Source organism: Ochlerotatus camptorhynchus, unplaced genomic scaffold, assembly GCF_037179485.1.
Source record: "Ochlerotatus camptorhynchus isolate MF236.1 unplaced genomic scaffold, CSIRO-AGI_Acam_v1.1 ptg000558l, whole genome shotgun sequence".
Classification (NCBI taxonomy): Eukaryota; Metazoa; Arthropoda; class Insecta; order Diptera; family Culicidae; genus Ochlerotatus; species Ochlerotatus camptorhynchus.
In genome coordinates, this window is record NW_027041041.1 from 655,577 (window position 1) to 675,193 (window position 19,617).

Below are 19,617 nucleotides of genomic sequence, written 5' to 3' on the forward strand. Positions count from 1 at the left end.
CTTGCTTTTTGGCCTTATTAACCTCCGCTATATGTTCTTTAAATCTAGTTGCTAAAGTTCTCTTGGTTTGTCCTACATATACTTTGTTACAATGATTACAGCTTATTTTATATACACCTGCTTTACCTAAAACATTAACTGGGTCTTTAGTGGATCCTAACAATGATTTCAACTGGTTATGTCTACTGGTGAAAACTAAATCTAATCCGAATTGTTTTAACTGTGGTCTTAGTTTACAAGTAATATCTTGATCAAATGGAACGGACACTCGTTTCAATGGTTCAGGTGCTGTGGTGAGGGTTGTAAATAATCTCCTTTGTAGAATTCTCGCTTTTTTATCGATGATTGCCTGGATTGTGGTCTCCTTGTATCCGTTGAGTCTTGCTGTTTCGAAGATGTACTGTAATTCCTTAACCTTTCCTGTATCGCTGAGTGGAAGAGTCTGCATTCGGTGAATCATGTGGTGAAAGGCGGCCATTTTCTGCTGGAACGAATGGTTGGAAGTATAGGGGATAACTCTTTTGGTGCTTGTTGGTTTCCTGTAAATTTCGTATTCAAGCGAGGAAGATGATGACGATTCCCTGATGACTAGAAGATCGAGAAATGCGAGTTTCCCGTCTTTTTCTACCTCGTGAGTGAATTTGATATCCTTATGAATTCTGTTGATCTCATCTAAAATTTGTGGAAGGGCTTCCCGTTTAACTACGCTGAAGATATCGTCAACAAACCTCCACCAACGGTTTGGTAATAGTCCTTTCTCCTTCAGGATTGTCTCCAAGTTGGCCATGAAAAGTTCACACAAGAAGGGGGATAGGGGGTTTCCCATTGGGGCTCCTTTCGTCTGCTTGTAGAAGTTACCTCGGAAAGAGAAGTAGTTCTCTTCCATACAAAGGCGGGTCAGCTTAAGGTACGTCCGAACCTTGTTTCTCCATGCTGCATCCTCTCGTTGTGTTAATAGCAAGTCCTCCAAATGGTTGATCGCTTCCTTGACCGGTACGCTGGGAAAAAGAGCTGTGACGTCGAAAGATACCATAATCTCGTCCTCGTTGATGTCTCCTGAAGATTGTAGTTGCTGGGTGAACTCCTGGGTGTTACTAACTGCTTTACTCTGGAACTGGCAACCAAGTCATTTTTTTATCTAGATTTTTCCTTCGTTCTACGAATGAAGGCATCAAAATTGATTTGCTAGAAGCGCTTCTTTTGTTTTGAGAACACTCATTTACAATATTCATACAATGCGCTCGAATAGGCTTTGTTTTGTAGATAATAAGCTAACGCACTGAAACGACAGTTTTATTAACATGTGCATCGTGATATTATTGATGTGTTCTGCTCTGCTCGATAGAACGGAGATGGGCGATTACGATGGAGTGGCATTCTACCCTATATAAAAACAAGTACAGCAAACGTGGGTTATTCCTCCACGCAGTTTGTAGTTCCACTCACTGGAGCTACAATTCGATGAATTGATGCAAATAAAAAGAAACAGGATATATACACGACTGTAGCACACCTTTTTTTATTTGCATCAATTTATAGAATTGAAACCTGCGTGAGCGCAATAACAAACCACGCGGAATAACCCTCGTTCACGGTAATCTGTTTTGATTAAATTTCTTAGTTCGTTATTGGCATATCTACCTCGCATGATCGTAAAAATAGCCGAATTTACAAAATCACGGGAAACGATATGTACTACAAAAAAGTAATGGGATTCATAAAACAACTAGAGAAGATACGAACAAACGATTTAAGTAAAAAAAATGCGCTGCATTCCAAATGTAATTGTGAAACACTTTTCATTACTACTTCTTTCGAATCATCAACAAAAACTAACGGTGACAACAGCTTTCCTGCAGTGTTGGTTGACTTTCCATGCTGCCAATTGGTCTACATTGTCGCTGCACTGTTTAATCTAGTAATGGAATGTAATCCCAAGTTAATTCCTTTCTTTCAGTTTTCAGCAATCAGACAAAGCAGAAAAATCTTGGAAATAATGCTAAGTAGGTTTAACCAAAAATATCAAATCAGTGGCAATGGCATTAACGAAAAGTGAGGACCATCACCGCAAAACCATCCTTGAAAGTTTATTTGGGAATCACTATGAGAAAACGGGGCCTTTTATACACCACGTCCTAGCTTTTTACCAAATTGCTTCGCAGGAAGGTTTAGGAAAAAGATGAAACTTACTTTCTCGATTAATTTTTGAATAGGTCGATTTTGTGAACAGGAATGTATCGATCAAAAAATCAATTAGCTTCATTCGCTTTCTACCGCCCCCAGCGCGGTATTATTGCAATCTTTAATATCTCACGTTACATTTGAAAACGGCACAAAAGCATTTGTACACAAAAGGTGTACGCCCACGCAAATCAAAAACATAATCGAGTAGGATAAATTCTCCCCTTTCCGTTAGTGGTATTGGTTTTCGTGGGCGTTCATCAGTTCGCATGGAAAGGGCCTTTTCCATATGTTGGCGGCATAATACCACTGTGACCATGACTGTAATCTATTGTTGTGTATCCTCTTTTTATTTATGCCATAACGTAGTGGTAAGCCACTATTGTTTGAGTATCTACTACTACTATTGTAAGCAATTATCCCAACCAGGTAATACATTCCTTATGAAATTTATTACCTGATTGGAAGCAGTAGCCCTGATTTCCCAAGACCCTTATCAAGATATCAGCATCGTTTATGAAATAGTGCAACAAAGTCACACAGCAAATGTTCAGAATTTTCACTCTTTAAGTTACAAAAGCGACATTTATCTTTATGAAGTTTACCAATGATGTTCAGGTGATATTTACAAGAACAGTGTCCTGTTATCAAACCAGCGTATGTATTCAAATCTTTTGAATAAAGATTAAATAATTTTTTGTGTATGAAAAGCGTTCGGCTTTATAAAACTTTAGATTTCCGAGAATTTAAGGTACTGGTCCAGTTGTACTGTACCTTTATTTTTCCCAGTTTTTTAGTTCCATTTTTAAAGCCTTGGAAAGGGCCTTACTAGTTTTCGTGCCGTTTTCAAATGTTACGCCCGATATAGTCATTGTACTTTTGATTGTACGCATCAATATTGCAAATCTACCGCTCAGTTTGTGGTAGAAAGCGAGTCAAGTTAATCGATTCTTTGATCGACAAATGGAGATACGACCTATTCAAAAAGGACTCCAGCTATCTGTACTATGTAATAGGAAATTTTTCCAACTACAACTTTACTGTAGATGACGAATTTCACACCAACTTGATCAACGGTTAGCAGTAGACCTGGAGAATCCTAAAGGCTAAACTGAGATGATTGATTCTCTCTATCGAGTTTGTCCTGAATTACCGTAATGCACCGAAATCCAGACCCTTAGTCCATACATCCGGACACTGTTAAAAGTTTATTATCAAGGACAACTATGATCTAAATAAGCAGTTCCACGCCAAATGACGAATCGGAAAACATGACCTTCACCGATTTAAATAATTCTTTTCATAATTGTTTGTTATGGGAAATGGTTCACATTTCTAGATAGAGCTGAAATTAGGGCGTAACAGCTTTTGTAAACAATGACTTCTCGCGACGATTTCTCGGAAGTCATGGCTCTCCCTGGCAAATCGACATCACCATCGAGTAGAGGAAAACTTCTCCTACCTACTTCTCCTTATTTACAGTTCCTAGTCCTATCAGGCCTATTTTAAAGTATGACCACCTTGGTGGGATTGGTTTGATTTGAATTGGAAAAAGGAGACTACTTATAACTACTATTTACAACTACAACTAACCTACAACTACTATGTACACCTAACCTACTATATACAAATTGCTTATCAAAGCATGTTCTGATAAATAACATTTTTGTGTAAATTTAGTCTTAATTTCGTTAATTTTGGAATCTATTTTGGCAATGCCTGCCTCTTCATGTAAATTTGTTATTCTAGTGTCGAAAGGACGATCAAGAACCATCCTCAGCACTCTATTTTGTGCGACCTGAGTCTGTGCACATGATTCCCACACCGGAGCTGCGTAGAGGATCGCAGGTGCTACGATTTGTTTGTAGACGGCCAGTTTGTTCACCCTTGAGAGGCGGGATCTGCGGCAAATCAGCGGATACAGACTCCTAACCAAGGCGGAACACTTGACTACGGTTTTCTCCACATGCGAGCGGAATAGGAGCTTTTCGTCAAACAACATCCCGAGATAGGTTACTTCGGCGGACCACTCAACCCTTGTGCCATCCATGATTACAGTACAAGAGGGAGCCGGTTTTAGTTTGGGTGATTGTCGATGGAGAAACATGATTGTTTGTGTTTTGGAAGCATTGATTTTGATTTTCCACGTGGTGGCATAATCAGCAAAGGCGTTAAGGCATCGTTGAAGTTTGTTCGTTATTTCGCGAGGCATCCTTCCTTTGACGGCTATTGCGGTATCATCTGCGAACAGGAAAAACACGCAACCGTCTCCAAGGGGAGGAATGTCGGAAGTGTAAATGCTGTAAAGCAAGGGTCCCAGCAGACTGCCTTGCGGGACTCCTGCTGGGATGGAAAACGTGTCGGAAAGACAACCATTCAACGATACCTTAAACGACCTTTGCTGGAGGTAGCTACGGGTGATTTTAACCAGATGTAATGGAAAGTTGAAGTTACAAAGCTTGTATACAAGCCCATTGTGCCAGACATTATCAAACGCTTTCTCAACGTCTAACAATGCCATGGCTGTGGACTTGGATACAGCTTTGTTACTTCGGATGTTATTCATCACCCGCACTAGCTGGTGATTGGTGGAGTATGTGCAAAAGCATTTTTGCCATTTAAATGATCTTTATTTCTTGTGATTGTGTGGTTTACATGTATGAATTTGTTAAGTGACACAGATGCGTCTTTTCAACTTTGGTACATTTGAGATTTTAATTATTATTTACAGTTCCTAGTCCTATCAGGCCTATTTTAAAGTATGACCACCTTGGTGGGATTGGTTTGATTTGAATTGGAAAAAGGAGACTACTTATAACTACTATTTACAACTACAACTAACCTACAACTACTATATACACCTAACCTACTATATACAAATTGCTTATCAAAGCATGTTCTGATAAATTACATTTTTGTGTAAATTTAGTCTTAATTTCGTTAATTTTGGAATCTATTTTGGCAATGCCTGCCTCTTCATGTAAATTTGTTATTCTAGTGTCGAAAGGACGATCAAGAACCATCCTCAGCACTCTATTCTGAGCTACCTGAATTTTGTTCCTGTGAGTCTGTGCACATGATTCCCACACCGGAGCAGCGTAGAGAATCGCAGGTGCTACGATTTGTTTGTAGACGGCCAGTTTGTTCACCCTTGAGAGGCGGGATCTGCGGCAAATCAGCGGATACAGACTCCTAACCAAGGCGGAACACTTGACTACGGTTTTCTCCACATGCGAGCGGAATAGGAGCTTTTCGTCAAACAACATCCCGAGATAGGTTACTTCGGCGGACCACTCAACCCTTGTGCCATCCATGATTACAGTACAAGAGGGAGTCGGTTTTAGTTTGGGTGATTGCCGATGGAGGAACATGATTGTTTGTGTTTTGGAAGCATTGATTTTGATTTTCCACGTGGTGGCATAATCAGCAAAGGCGTTAAGGCATCGTTGAAGTTTGTTCGTTATTTCGCGAGGCATCCTTCCTTTGACGGCTATTGCGGTATCATCTGCGAACAGGAAAAACACGCAACCGTCTCCAAGGGGAGGAATGTCGGAAGTGTAAATGCTGTAGAGCAAGGGTCCCAGCAGACTGCCTTGCGGGACTCCTGCTGGGATGGAAAACGTGTCGGAAAGACAACCATTCAACGATACCTTAAACGACCTTTGCTGGAGGTAGCTACGGGTGATTTTAACCAGATGTAATGGAAAGTTGAAGTTACAAAGCTTGTGTACAAGCCCATTGTGCCAGACATTATCAAACGCTTTTTCAACGTCTAACAATGCCATGGCTGTGGACTTGGATACAGCTTTGTTACTTCGGATGTTATTCATCACCCGCACTAGCTGGTGATTGGTGGAGTGCCCCTTTCTGAACCCAAACTGTTCCGGAAGGAGAATGTTATTTTCCTCGACGAACTTGAGCAAACAATTGAGAATGAGTTTCTCGAACAATTTGCTCAGCGCTGAAAGGAGGCTGATTGGTCTGTAGCTTGAAGCTAGCGTTGGGTCCTTCCCGGGTTTGCGGATAGGTATGATTTTCGCTGTCTTCCAGATACTTGGAAAGTAGTGCAGTTCCAAGCATCTGTTGAAGACAGCAGCCAGCAGAGAGTGAACCTTCATGCTGAGATTTTTCATGTTTTTGGTGCATTTCAGCGCTGAGCAAATCTGTTCCACTGTGATTCTATCCTCCGGAGGGATGGCACAAGGGGAGGAATCAAGGTTGAGTACGCATTGCTCAACCTGAACTTCGAGCGGACTTTGGATGTTGGAGCCAAGCAAGTGCGATTTGGCAATATGCTCACCAATCGCATTTGCTTTCTCCTGAGGGGTGATTATGAGCCGATCGTCATCATTTTTATCTTTTAGTGGCGGAATGGGTTTAGGGTGCGTCTTTAAGACCTTGGCAACTTTCCAGAATGTTCTGGAGCGGTCGTCCAGATTCTGGACAAGCCGCCCGAAACTTTCGTTCCGGAGTGAGACCATTCTGGAAGCAATCTCCTTGTTCAGATTGGCCATTTCACGTTTCCTCGCTAGATCTCCAGTCCTCTGAAACTGGCGTCTACGAACATTTCTCAGGCGAATTAAGAGTTGGGTGTGGGAATCAATAGCAATAAACTTACCCCTCACAGGAACTCGTCGGACGCACGCCTCGTCAGCCACGGTTATGGCTTGATGGAGTACTTCCAACGCTCGGTCGATGTCCTCCACGGAGTCAAGCGGCGGGTTGTCGATGATGTGCCTGTCTACCACGCGTCCAAACTGGGCCCAGTTTACGCGATGGTAGTCCTTGCGCAGGCTTGGAGCAGCAGCTACGTTGTATCCCAGTTCAGCCACCACCGGTTGATGGTCGGAGCTGAGTTCGTTTAAGGCTACCGGCTTGGACAAGCCGGTATTTGAAAGAAACAGGTCTAGCGTCGATGGGTTGCCTGCCGGTGAGATGAATGTTGGCTCGTCCGAGAACCAAACGGAGTACAGCCCATGCTGCGAATGGTCGAACAGCAGACGACCGTTCTGGTTCTGCTGGTAGTTCCGCCATGCCTCATGACGAGCATTCAGATCTCCTCCAACAACGAAGCGGGAACCGGTACGGGTGATGGTGGACAGGTCCTTCTTAAATTTAGCCGCTAGTCCACTGCTGGCGGCACACTGTCGAGGGCAGTAGACGGCGATGAACTGGACGTATCCAGTCGACGACTCCACCTCCACACCAAGGGCCTCGATGATAGAGGTGCGAATATGGGACAGAGTGTGGTATTTTATTCCTTTCTTGACGACGACCGCAACACCACCCCCCCTGGAGCTGGTGCGATCAAGCCGGATAATGTTGTGGTCAGGCAACCAGAAGCTGTCGCCGGACTTTAGATGGGTCTCGGTTAGAAGGCCCACGTCGATGCTGTGCTTGCGGAGGAAGTCGGCAAGCTCAATCTCTTTTGCTCTTACAGAGCAAGCATTCCAGGTGACGATAGTTAGCGGTTTAGACGCCATACTGGATGATGAACTTACCGAGCACCTGGATCTGTTCGGGCTTATTGCGGCACTTACGAAGAGCACCGGACATGTTGACGAAAATTTCCATCAGTTCATCCGCTGAGAACAGATCGGGGTTGTTGTTTTGCGCTGTTGGTTGTCTCCAGAATCCAGGGGGGGATGGAGAGCTTTGGCCAGCAAAATCACCGGAAGCTTCTTGAGGGGGGGCGGGTTGCACCCGCGAATTCGCTTGCCTTTGCTGGGGAGCACGAAGAGGCGGAAAATCCTCCGTCCTGAATGATGGGGTTTTGTCCTTCTTGCGTCCTGGTTGATTGTTGCTTGACGCCTGCTTTCGGATGCGTTTGAAGTCCTCGCGTTTGGAGCACTGTCTGTCGGAACCTTGATGTGCACCACCACAGTTAGCGCATTTTATCGCCACGGCTCCATCCGCAGGGCAGTTGGAAGTGGCGTGTTCTTGAGCGCAGTTGCTGCAGCGTGGCTTGATGTTGCAGTTGCGGGTACCGTGTCCAAAATTGAGGCACCTCATACACTGCGTTACGTCACGATGGCCGCCACGGTATGGCTCCCACCGTACGATGATGAAGCAGATTGATCGGATGGCTTGTAGCGCATTGAGCGTCACTGTCCCTTTCTGGAAGTGCACCAGGAAAAGACAATCCGGGTACGTCTTCACGTTTTCGTCTCTCCTTGTCATTCGGAAGACAGCGATTGGGGCAAGCTTGTACCGGTTGATTTCAGCTTCGACCATCTTGGGGTCGAAGTTTGGTAGACCCCTGATGACTACCTTGAAGGGCTTCTCACCGGGGATGTCGTGCGTGAAGAATTCCGCCTTGGTATCCTTCAGATGTTTCACGGCCACTTCGTACTCCGCTTTTGTTCGGAGCATCACCTTGGTGCCGATCCTGCCGAGCTTAAACTCAGCTGCAACGCCCAGCGATGAAAGATCGCCAATCAGCGTGTTGAGTGGGACTTGCTTCACCACCAGTGGAGGAAGCTTCATTTTTGCTGCACTCGGGGTGGCAGCAGTTTCGTTGTCGACGGCGTCGGCAAAATCACCAATGACGCTGACGTTCGTCGCGGTGGCATCGTCCCGTCCACTCGCACCATCGGACTGGCCTTGATTTTTCTTCCTCTTCTTAGACCGCTTCACCGTGGCTGAGGTGGGATTCCCTACATCGGTGGGAAGAGTAGCGTACCTATTCGAAATAGGTACACTCAAGCTACCCTCACCGCTGTTCTTCTTCTCCGTTTTCTCTCGGAGCCTGCTCCGGGAGCGCTGTCTTCCCATCAAACGAAGCGACCGACACTACTGACGACGCGATTAAACTGCGAATGTTTGGAACAAACTAGAAATTTTAGAACAACTCGACAGAGCGAGCAAAGACCGAACTGTACTGCTTGACGTTCAAGCAGAGAATGATGTGCAAAAGCATGACAGCAGCGCTGTTTTATATCTTTTCAGGTTCAGAACCTGATAGGATTTCCAGCCGTTTTTATGAATGGGGCGGAGCAAAAAGTTTCTTTTGTGCAGAATATGTAAAAAAAGATGGACTTTGGATGTTAATATAATTGCATATATAGAGGTACCAGATATGTTTTACAGTCAGTTGTTGGTAATTCATCGAGTGTATGTCTCCTATTAAGCAATTTTTTTTTGAAAATGTTGGCTTCGCATGTAAAAAATTAATTGTTCATACATTATTAGGGTTTGCTTAAAATGTATTTCCCGAAAAAAAAATGATCGTCAAAGTCCATGTCTTTTTCGGGTTATTGTTTTTAAGCGGGAGGGGGTTTTACATGCACGTTTTTTCAAGTCTCAATCCTCATTGTGGTGGACACGCCGTGATCCACCTTTAGCCGCTGACCTAGTCCTGTTTGATGCAGGACCTAGTGCCACGCCGTCCGAAGCGGTAATGAGCGGAGGCATGAGAGCAGCGCTGATTTATATCTTTTCAGGTTCAAGCAGAATGATGTGCAACCAAATGGTATTCGTTTATTATTACTGGGTTTGGGAAAAAGGCTTATTTCATGAAATCAGTGATAAAATTATCATTTGTACATTTTCAAAAGTTTAATTACAGAAAAATTGGAAAAAAATATTTATTTCAACAGGTTCGTAATGTAATATCCTATCGATTGGCGTAATTGGATTTTAATTTCATGTATAAATGACAAAGTTACAAGCGTTCAAAACCTAACACTCCTTCACCACACATATTTTTTGATTTGCACCCCAGTATAGTCGACAAAGAAGTAGTTCTACGTCAAAAGTTAGTGAAATCGTTAAAAGTGGGCTGGAGTTTCATACGGAAACCAGAAGGGGAAAGGTGGCAGACATTTTCAAGCATATGAAACTGTCGAAGTTCGAGAAGCACTATCTGGTTAAACATGCTTACCTGTGGCTTAAAAGCGACATTTTCATTGAAAACCAGGCCGTCAACCAGGAAATTTACGTGAACGTCTGGAAAAACGTCTGCTTCCTCCCAACACGCCAGAGCTCTGCTCAATCAAAAAACATTAAGCCTTCGTCAAGCGGAACCTGAAGAAGGCCCAAAAAAACTGTTGGAAGTGAGAAACAGTTTAAGGCAAACTGGCGTTCTGCGGCTAACTCGTACAGTTTGGTGGCTGTACAGACTTATGCCAGAAATTTAACGAAAGGCCCGGCAATTCGGATTCGGTCAACCAGAAGCTTAGCTGAATATGTGTTCTGTATGTTATACTAGTTGAACTTAAAAAGGAAAATAATTTGATTTTTTTAATAAAAAATTAAATCAATTTACACGCATTCATTCATACGTTTGACCAAATTTCGATCATAACGCCCTTTATAGAAAGTTGTGTTATAAGCTAACTATGCATTATGGAAATAGATCTTCACTTTCACTATCCCAGTCAGAAGTGCTGCTAGCCTCCCGAAAGTCTCCCATGTTATTTCTGATGTGATCCATAACATTTCGACGTAAGTCCATTATCTTTGTATGATGATCTTGAGTTCCTAGTTGCGTCTTATAAAACTGTAACACCAGCGTGGAGAATAGATAGCGCCCCTTTACGGGTATTTTCTTAACGAGCATCACTCTCTTGTGCTCTCCATTCACTTTTACTTTGTTGACTCCGGAAAAAATATGCATTATTAGCAATACTGAGATATAAACACAACGGGATGACTGTTCACAATGGCTCAACGGATGTGACATTCAATTTTTTGGCTAAAAGTTAACACATTTTTCAATATGTTATTTTAACTAATTTCTTGAAGTATTTACTTGTGCTTAATACAAATAGTATCAATGTTGCGTCATATCGTATCTTCCAGCGATCTTCGGAAGTGTCAAATTGTATACAGGCTCTTTAGCACTACATATGTTGCAATATGAAACGCACCTTTCAAAGCGAATTGTACTAAAAAATGACCAGTGACTTACTCACACATGAAATCTGCCTCGACCTGAATAAAAAATGTATATAAGCAACTTGCAATATATTGCTTACAAATATGAATGGTTGTATACAATATTAGGGATAATTCATGAAATGTATCATACATTACACGATCTATAACGTAAACTTTTATGATATATGACGCTCCAATTATGTGCATCATAGTGTCAGAAATTTACTTTTTTTATCTGTGGCTCAATTTTGAATCTCAATGATCAAGTAAGGGAGATTTGGAAGACATTGAGCTTTTTTTTCGAAATTCCAAACTTTTCAATACAATAATAACACGAATATCTAGGACAGAAAAACATGACCATATTTCACTTTTTGGTCTCTTGTGTTTAAGTCTAGAGGAAACTAACACGTCACGTTTTCTCGCTAAAGCCACTTTGTCAATTGGAATATTTTTCACTAGTTAGGCCAAATATGTGATATGATGTGATATCAAGACCAACAATTGAAATGGCCTTAACTCCATTTTGTAAACAAACCTTGTAAGGCCATTTTCTCGCGAACCGAAGTCTGCAAAGGCAAACTAACATAATGAACAGGTAGGGGAAATTCTCCTCTACCCGATTGTGGTTTAGGTTTGCGAATGAAGGTTTCTGTTCGCGAGAAAATGGCCTTACAAGGTATGTTTACAAAATGGAGTTAAGGCCATTTCAATTGTTGGTCTTGATATGATGATTGTTGTGCATTGTTGAAACGCTATCTCAATGTTTTACCGAACGATATTACACATATCGCAGACCGTCGATTACCTCTAAAGGGTGTCCACGATGAAATTGCCACACACAAAATTGATTCGCAAAATTCGAGTTTTCATCCGATTGCCATCAAATTTTCAGGGATTGAGAAATAACTATTAAACTTCATTTTACCATTTTACTCGTATTTTATTTACAGTCCATACGCAAATGCCCACACCTTGGCCTTAACCCCGGCCATAAGATTCTGCACAACCTGTGAATCAACCGTTTTTTGCATGTAAACCCATACTTTCTTCAGTTCCTCGACTGTCTTCACTACCTTAGGTCGTTTAAGAAGGTGCTGCTTCATAATCGCCCAGTACTTCTCGATGGGGCGGAGCTCCGGAGTGTTGAGAGGGTTGAACATTTTCGGCACGAAATTGACCTTATTGTCCGCATACCACTTCAGCACGTCCTTGGAGTAGTGGCATGAGGCCAAATCCGGCCAGAAGATTGTTGGGACGTTGTGGGCCTTCAGGAGAGGAAGCAGCCGCATCTGGAGGCACTCTTTTATGTACACCTGTCCGTTCATCGTGTCCTGGGTCACGAAAGGTGCACTCCGCTTCCCGCACGTGCAGATGGCTTGCCAAACCAGGAATTTCTTCGCAAATTTGGACATCTTCTGAGTGCGGACATGCTCCGGAACGCTGAACTTATCCTTGGCCGTGAAAAACAGGTTGCCGGGGATCTGTTTGAAGTCGGCCTTCACATATGTTTCGTCGTCCATGATGCAGCATTCAACTTTCGTCAGCATGTTGAGGTACAACTTCCTGGCACGGGTTTTGGCGGACTTGTTCTGCTTCTCGTCGCGATTAGGGGCCTTTTGTACCTTGAACGTTCGAAGCCCAGCCTTAGTTTTGGCCTTCTGGACAAAACTTCGGCTTAGGTGCAGCTTCTTAGCCACATCCCTAACGGAGGCGTTCGGATTTCGGTTGAAGGCCCCAACTACGCGGTTGTGATTTTTGGTGTTGTACGGAATACTTTTTCCTTCACTTCCGGGCTTCCGATCGGTGGTCAACCGTTCCTCGAACCGCTTAATCACTCGCGACACCGTGGAATTCGCGATTCCCAACGTTTTAGCGATGGAACGATGCGAGAGATCCTTGTTCTCGTGATGAATGCGCAAGATTTTATCACGCACGAGCTGTTCTTTCGACTCCATTTCCGCGAGTTTTGATCACAGGACTTTAAAACTTGCAGGATGTAAATAATGCACTATGAACTAAATCCACCCACATTTTCATTAAATTCTACCCAACGGTTAAAAAGTTAGAGCAATTTCATAGTGTGGCAATTTCATCGTGGACACCCTTTAAGTTCCATGCTCGCTGATCTCGTATACGCCTGTAGGGCTAGGTACAGTACTAGGTGCTCCGTGGACTCTTAACAAGTGAAATGGTACCTCTGTTTCCACACAGCAAAAAAATAATTTTGATATCACGTCAAAGTGGATGCACTACAATCATGTCGAAAATATGGTGTAATATTACTTGCTAAAAAGGACAAAATTATCATTAATACAATGCATGAACTGACATTACGCTGCTTTTACTGCATTTGTTTATTTATGTGGTCATAAAAATTACATGAAAATTTCGACATGATTGTAGTGCATCCACTTTGATGTGATATTAAAATTATTTTTTTGCTGTGCACTGCTCTTTGGAATTGGATTGTGGTCTCCAACAACTGTAGCAAATTGAAATGAATTTAGATGCTATCTGAATTTGCAGGATAGTTTTAACGTAAAGATGAGAAAATGTAATGGAAAGAAAATATTACTTTCCTTGTAAAAAAAACTCAAACTTTGCTCAACATTTTCCATATTTTAAACTAAGAGTGAACAGAACGATTTTGTCCAAGACCGCCAATCGTTATGACTTCTGTGCAAAAAGTTATTAACCATTCACTTCTGGCCAACTGCTCCGTGTATACCTACAGACGTATATGAGATCAGCGAGCTTACAGCTGAGAGGTGTTCGACGGTTTTAAAGACACTACCATATGAGAAATATCACCGATATGAAGGGTAAAGCATCGAGATAGCGTTTTCAAATGTTCTTGAAAAATGGTCTATGTATAGCATTCTTCAAATAGTTCTTGCACATAAATGGAGCGTCATATATCATACAAGTTTACATTATAGATCGTTTAAATTTATGAGACATTTCATGCAATATTCCATATACTGTATGCAACTGTCCACTTTTGTTTGCAACATTTCTTGCAAGCTGCTTGTTTACGTGAAAAGGAAGTTTACATGGATGAATGTTTGCATGCATAGATGTACATCGCCAATAAAATTCAGAATTTTTTGGTGTGTGCCATATGCTTAGATTTGGCAGTACCGAGAAAATGTGACTTGTTAGGGCATAAGTATCTTCTAGATCTAGACCTAAAACTCAGGAGACCACGAAATAGAACGAAATTAAAATAACCAATTAAACATGTAACCTTCAAAGTCTGATGCGACTCATTATATAATTCACATCTAAATGATCAAAATTCCAAATGTATCACAACTTTCGTTCACTTCCCCGCAGAACTATTGTGGACCTCTCCGGAGCTTCTTCGCGATCCTCAACACGAACTGGCCGGTACTCCAAAGGGTGACGTCTATTCTTTCGGCATTATCATCCAGGAGATCGTATCAAGACAGGGGCCGTTCTACATCGGAGACGATGATAAATCCCCGAAAGGTAAGTGAAAATGTGTTAATTTATAGACTCTTACGTTTGCGAAAGGGATACATGAACAGAGGACAACATGGCGTAGGCAGATCGTCATGATCCCGAGGAACCCTTCTAGGCCGACTATCATCCTCTTGTTCCAACTGCTGCAGCCATTGTAGTCGAGGTTGCCGCCAAGGATGATTGATATTTTTGGAAAGATTGTATTTCTCTACTGATTCCTCGAGCGCTTCTTCCCAATCGAGTGGAGCTAAAAGTTGTACTCTTCAATAATGTCTTTGTGAGCGTAGTAAGGATCACTCACCATAAACTTTGATAATTTTGATTCGTCTTGGCGCTGGCGTGCGTCGCCTTTTGTATTCAACCAGTGCATCTTTGAAGTAAAGGCTTCTCTTACCCGTGAGGATCAACGAACTATCCGGATGTGCAAAGGATGTCGTGGTGCTTGGCCCCGGTTGTTGAAAGTCTTCCAAACTACGGTCCAATTTTTTACTTGTTGTTGGTACATCAGCCAAGCTGATAGACTGCCGTTCTCGCTTTATGTTATCCAAACATATCGAGAATGTGGACCTCTGTGGTTGATCGTATAGTTTATAGCGAGATTTTGATATTACAACACGCTTCGGACGTCGATCATGTTGGGATCGCAAGTCAAGGTCTTTGTACACGACCGTTTTCTTTTGCCCCTTTTCTTCCTCATCTTCATGAGGCATTTCAATAAAATTGCAAAACTTCAGCTACAACATCACACTGTGAATTTTGACAACTTTTTTTCATTTCAAAATAAACAAAACACTGCTAACCAAACTATTTCGTGCTACTAGGATCTAGATAAAAAATCAAATCTTTCATTTCAGAAATTATAAAACTAGTCAAAAATGGACCCGATGGTTACAATCCCCCATTCCGACCAAAGGTGGACGAAACCTCGTATGAGGACGTCAACAACATTATGGTCAAATGCTGGGCAGAAGACCCATTGGATCGCCCAGATTTCAATCTACTGAAAACAATTATTAGGAAAATCAACAAGTAAGTTGAATCTCTATGCACCCTCAAAGGTTCCGTTTGTAATTCGATTCTATCCTCCTCCCAACCAATCTATCACCACACTACAGAGAAAACGAATCTGGTAATATATTAGATAATTTATTACAACGCATGGAACAGTATGCAAATAACCTAGAGGCACTGGTAGAAGAGCGCACACAAGACTATTTCGAGGAGAAGCGCAAGTGTGAGGAGCTCCTGTACCAGCTGCTACCGAGGTAAGTCTGCGGTCGTATTGAAGCAAATTTACAACTAATTTAATTTTGATTTACTTTCGTTGTTATTCCGCACCGGTAATAGGTCCGTGGCAGCGCAGCTGATATTGGGCAAATCTGTGATAGCCGAAACCTATGATCAAGTAACTATTTATTTTAGTGATATTGTTGGTTTTACGTCCATTTCCGCTCAAAGCACACCGATGCAGGTGGTAGACCTGCTCAACGATCTCTACACCTGTTTCGATTCCATCGTGGAAAACTTTGACGTCTACAAGGTGAGTGCCGAATGGGCAAAGTTTTCATCTTTATACATGTTTGACAAACCAGATAACAGGGAGGGGGTCGAAAGTGTATCAAGCATCTTCGTTGCATTATACGTGTATCGGTAACGAAATAAACCACTCTTAAGCTTCAATGAAAAACATAATGTTGTTGTTGGTGCTCACAAATGTTATTTTGCTTCGTTAGGATTTATGTTTTAATTGTATTTTCTAATAAATCATGATTGATTCTGGCTGATTTCCACAAGAGACGTATCAGTAGCATATATGGAGGGCTCTGAAGCATGAAATGATTATTTTAAGTTAAAGTGATTTCTTCTTAGGTGCTAAAACATGCAAGTGTTTTAAAGTTCATTGTATGCTTTTTGTCTAAACATTCAATTGACGATTATACAATTCTAGATAAACATTTCAAGAGGGTCCTATCTGCATTGACCGATTCTCTTGATCGACTTTCTCATTCGTTAAGAACTCAGCTGCAAAACATTTGCCTTTTGTATTTGACGGTTTGGACAGTAGATAAGTACCTCCTTTATCAAACTATGTGGTAAAAATAAGGCAAAATCTGTTTGCATAGCAGTGGTTATCAAAAGAGAAAGTCAATGGAGAAAATCGATCATACGTTTTTAACGATTTCTCGATAACGATACAACCTATCGACTTGATTCCAATCACATTATCCGTTTTAAGCTATAAGTAATTGAATGGCATACTTAAAAACATCACAATTTTTGGTGTGAATACAGTTTTTTTTAAATATGTAAATATGCACCATAGCATGTGCTATAATTACATTTAAGCATTTGAAAAATCAAAATCTCGTAGGTTTTTTTACACAGTACATATTCCCCGTGTAAAAAAAGACCTGAGTGTACATACTTCAGTACAAACTTGTGAACAAATGGGCTTGTACATATTCGAAACCTAATGTAGGTTCTGCAGCGTGACAAAATGCCGAGGAAATGCACAGTGATAGGATGTTTCTCGTGGACTGCAGTCTGAAAATTATCGAGAAAATCTACCCATGAAAAAAACGACTAAGTCCAGGTAAATAGTACCACTAAACTGTTATCCGGTTGAGATTAACCCCGACGGTGCAAAACCTTATAGCAAGCGGAGAACAAGTGAGTGCAAAACATTCGTGTACTTTACACACATGTTGTACCGTGAAGACTGTCGGCAACATATTTAACGACTTATTTAAGAGAGAAACGTGGCTTATCAATTGAGGGGGTTAGAAGGAAAGGGGTGTAAGTGACTTTGATCGATTCTCTTCATCGACTTTCTCTTTCGTTAATAACTCAGCTGCAAACACATTCCTTGATTCGTGTGTCATTCTGGATGCTAGATGAGAACCTTCTTTATCAAACTATGTGGCAGAAATAGCGCAAATATGTGGCTATCAAAAGAGAAAGTCGATGAATAAAATCGACCAAAGTCCCTGTTAACCCTGAAAAGTATGATTCTATTATTATTATTTTTTTTTGTAAAAAGACATTCAAATCAAGCAGAATTGGCAATGTTTCACGGCCTGAAAAGATTCTGCAATGTGTTCATAATTTTTATGTTTATCGGGCCCATTTTTTGCTAGACTTTCTATCCATATGGGACTGTTTTGCGATTACAGTGTAGGTTTTGAACCCGTGTTCTACATCTGGCAACGGTTATCCTCTCATTAATAACCTCTCACTCATATCAGAACAATAAGTTTGATATTAAAATCAACTATCCGGACGGCCTTTTTTGTTCTCCAAAGGATTTCGAGCTTCATGCGCGTCGTCCGGCACTGGCCGTCACTACCTACCATGCGTTTTACAAATGTATTACAAGTGAAATGATTCTTCACAAGTCCAAAGTGTAAAACTTGCGCTTACCGATAATAAACAGACAATCTTTGTAAGACTACACTCAGAACAATAAGTTGATCAGAAAACAAATACCGAGTCTTCAATATTGGATATAGCAGGTTTAATAGCAAACTAATATTTAATTTCCTTACAGGTGGAAACCATCGGTGATGCTTACATGGTTGTATCCGGATTGCCCGTTCGCAACGGAAATCTACACGCTAGAGAAATCTCTCGCCTGGCTCTGGCACTGCTGTCGGCTGTTTACAAGTTCTCCATCCGTCATCGACCGAACGAACAGCTCAGATTGAGAATAGGTTTGCACAGTGGTAAGTTTTGATGATAATGGTTGTCGTTTCATAAGTAAATTAAACTATTTCCCATCTTTCAGGTCCATGTGTCGCAGGTGTGGTGGGACTGAAGATGCCTCGTTACTGTCTCTTTGGGGATACTGTGAATACGGCTTCCCGAATGGAGTCCAATGGAGAACCACTTAAAATTCATATTAGTCACAACACGAAAAGTCTGCTGGATACATTCGGTTCATTCGAGGTGACGGAGCGTGGTCTGGTGCCGATGAAAGGCAAGGGTGAAATGCTAACATACTGGTTAAATGGCGAGAGGTCTGTGCCACTGCATACTAGCTTCAAATCGAACAAATTTTCCGAAGGCACAACACCGGAAAGTGGACCGTTGGCTCTGTTGAATGGTGCTCCACCCACCGGCATTCTTAATAATAACAACAACAGTAACATGTATAGTCTGAACAATGCCGGAGGCGGTCCAAACAAGAAGCTCAATAATGTCTCATACAACTTCATCAAATCGGGCAGCACCAAGAACATGATAAACTCCAAAGGCCGACGCAGCCTTGGAGGTGAAGACCAGATACGCAGCGTGACACAGCCCTTGCTCACACAAATCAATTGATATTTACTCCATCGAAAGTAGAACCGACATATGTAGAACATGTAGCAAAACCCACATAACAAGTACCTAATCAACAGGATTATTTAGGGCACCGGAACACAGGAATGCTAAACTAAAAAGGCAATAAGTGGTTCTCTTCACGCAAGAAAGTTGAGACCGGAAGAAGAAAAATATTGAATGTGCACAAAACATATACCAAAATCTGTCTAAATGAAACGCATGTTAGATCATCCTACGAAAGTTTATGTACTTACCATATTTGTGATCTATTTCTTAGTCCTAGCAGTACATGTAAGCTCTAAAAATTTAGTGACGAATTTTAAGTTTTTATACACAGTCAGGACAGCAACAAAAATACATCAACATCATAGTTGCATTTCAAAACCCGCCAAAACTAAAGCAAGCAAAATTAGTAAATATCAAAATTACTTAGCGAGATTGTAACCAGGCTGCTGGTTCAGATAAATTTATGTGAAAGATGTATGGAACAAAATGTATGAAATAAAGTCTGAGAAAGCATATTATGTTGAACTTCCCTTCATTCACAGCCCGTATACACCAATACCATAGTCGATGTTAATCGGAGAAGGTCGATTCAAAAATTCAATTTTGTTTTCGCTATGTTGCCTGGAACTGCTCATTTGCGTTATTTTTCAACTTAACGTCAACGCAGCACAAACGGTTCCAAATTGCGTGGTAAGTGTCCCACAAATAGTGAATATAGTCGCTATATGTATAGTCTGA

At 41.6% G+C, this 19,617-nt stretch overlaps 2 protein-coding genes across 4 annotated transcripts in view; one reads left to right on the plus strand and one right to left on the minus strand.

The window, feature by feature from the left end:
- Positions 1–19,355, plus strand: part of LOC135713497 (atrial natriuretic peptide receptor 1) — a 292,939-nt gene extending 273,584 nt beyond the window's left edge. For all 3 annotated transcript variants that reach the window (XM_065236626.1, XM_065236625.1, XM_065236624.1), the window contains 6 exons: positions 14,401–14,556; positions 15,405–15,579; positions 15,666–15,815; positions 15,898–16,090; positions 18,098–18,272; positions 18,335–19,355. In XM_065236626.1, coding sequence (XP_065092698.1) covers positions 14,401–14,556; positions 15,405–15,579; positions 15,666–15,815; positions 15,898–16,090; positions 18,098–18,272; positions 18,335–18,873 — 1,388 coding nt within the window. In that variant the 3' untranslated portion in view covers positions 18,874–19,355. The remainder of the gene's footprint in view (positions 1–14,400; positions 14,557–15,404; positions 15,580–15,665; positions 15,816–15,897; positions 16,091–18,097; positions 18,273–18,334) is intronic.
- On the minus strand, positions 14,565–15,367 carry LOC135713500 (uncharacterized). Its single transcript, XM_065236630.1, has 2 exons — positions 14,852–15,367; positions 14,565–14,797 (listed from the first exon to the last, which is right to left on the minus strand). Exons 1-2 carry the CDS (start codon positions 15,258–15,260, stop codon positions 14,577–14,579), a joined length of 630 nt encoding a protein of 209 aa, XP_065092702.1. The 5' UTR covers positions 15,261–15,367; the 3' UTR covers positions 14,565–14,576.
- Positions 19,356–19,617: the final 262 nt, after the last annotated feature.

What these genes read in the sequence shown, in the direction of transcription:
- LOC135713500 (XM_065236630.1), bottom strand. Translation starts at nt 15,260, where the DNA reads ATGCCTCATGAAGATGAGGAAGAAAAGGGGCAAAAGAAAACGGTCGTG. An exon ending in CAAAATTATCAAAGTTTATG is followed by an intron (nt 14,798 to 14,851) that starts GTGAGTGATCCT and finishes TACAACTTTTAG; the next exon opens with CTCCACTCGATTGGGAAGAA.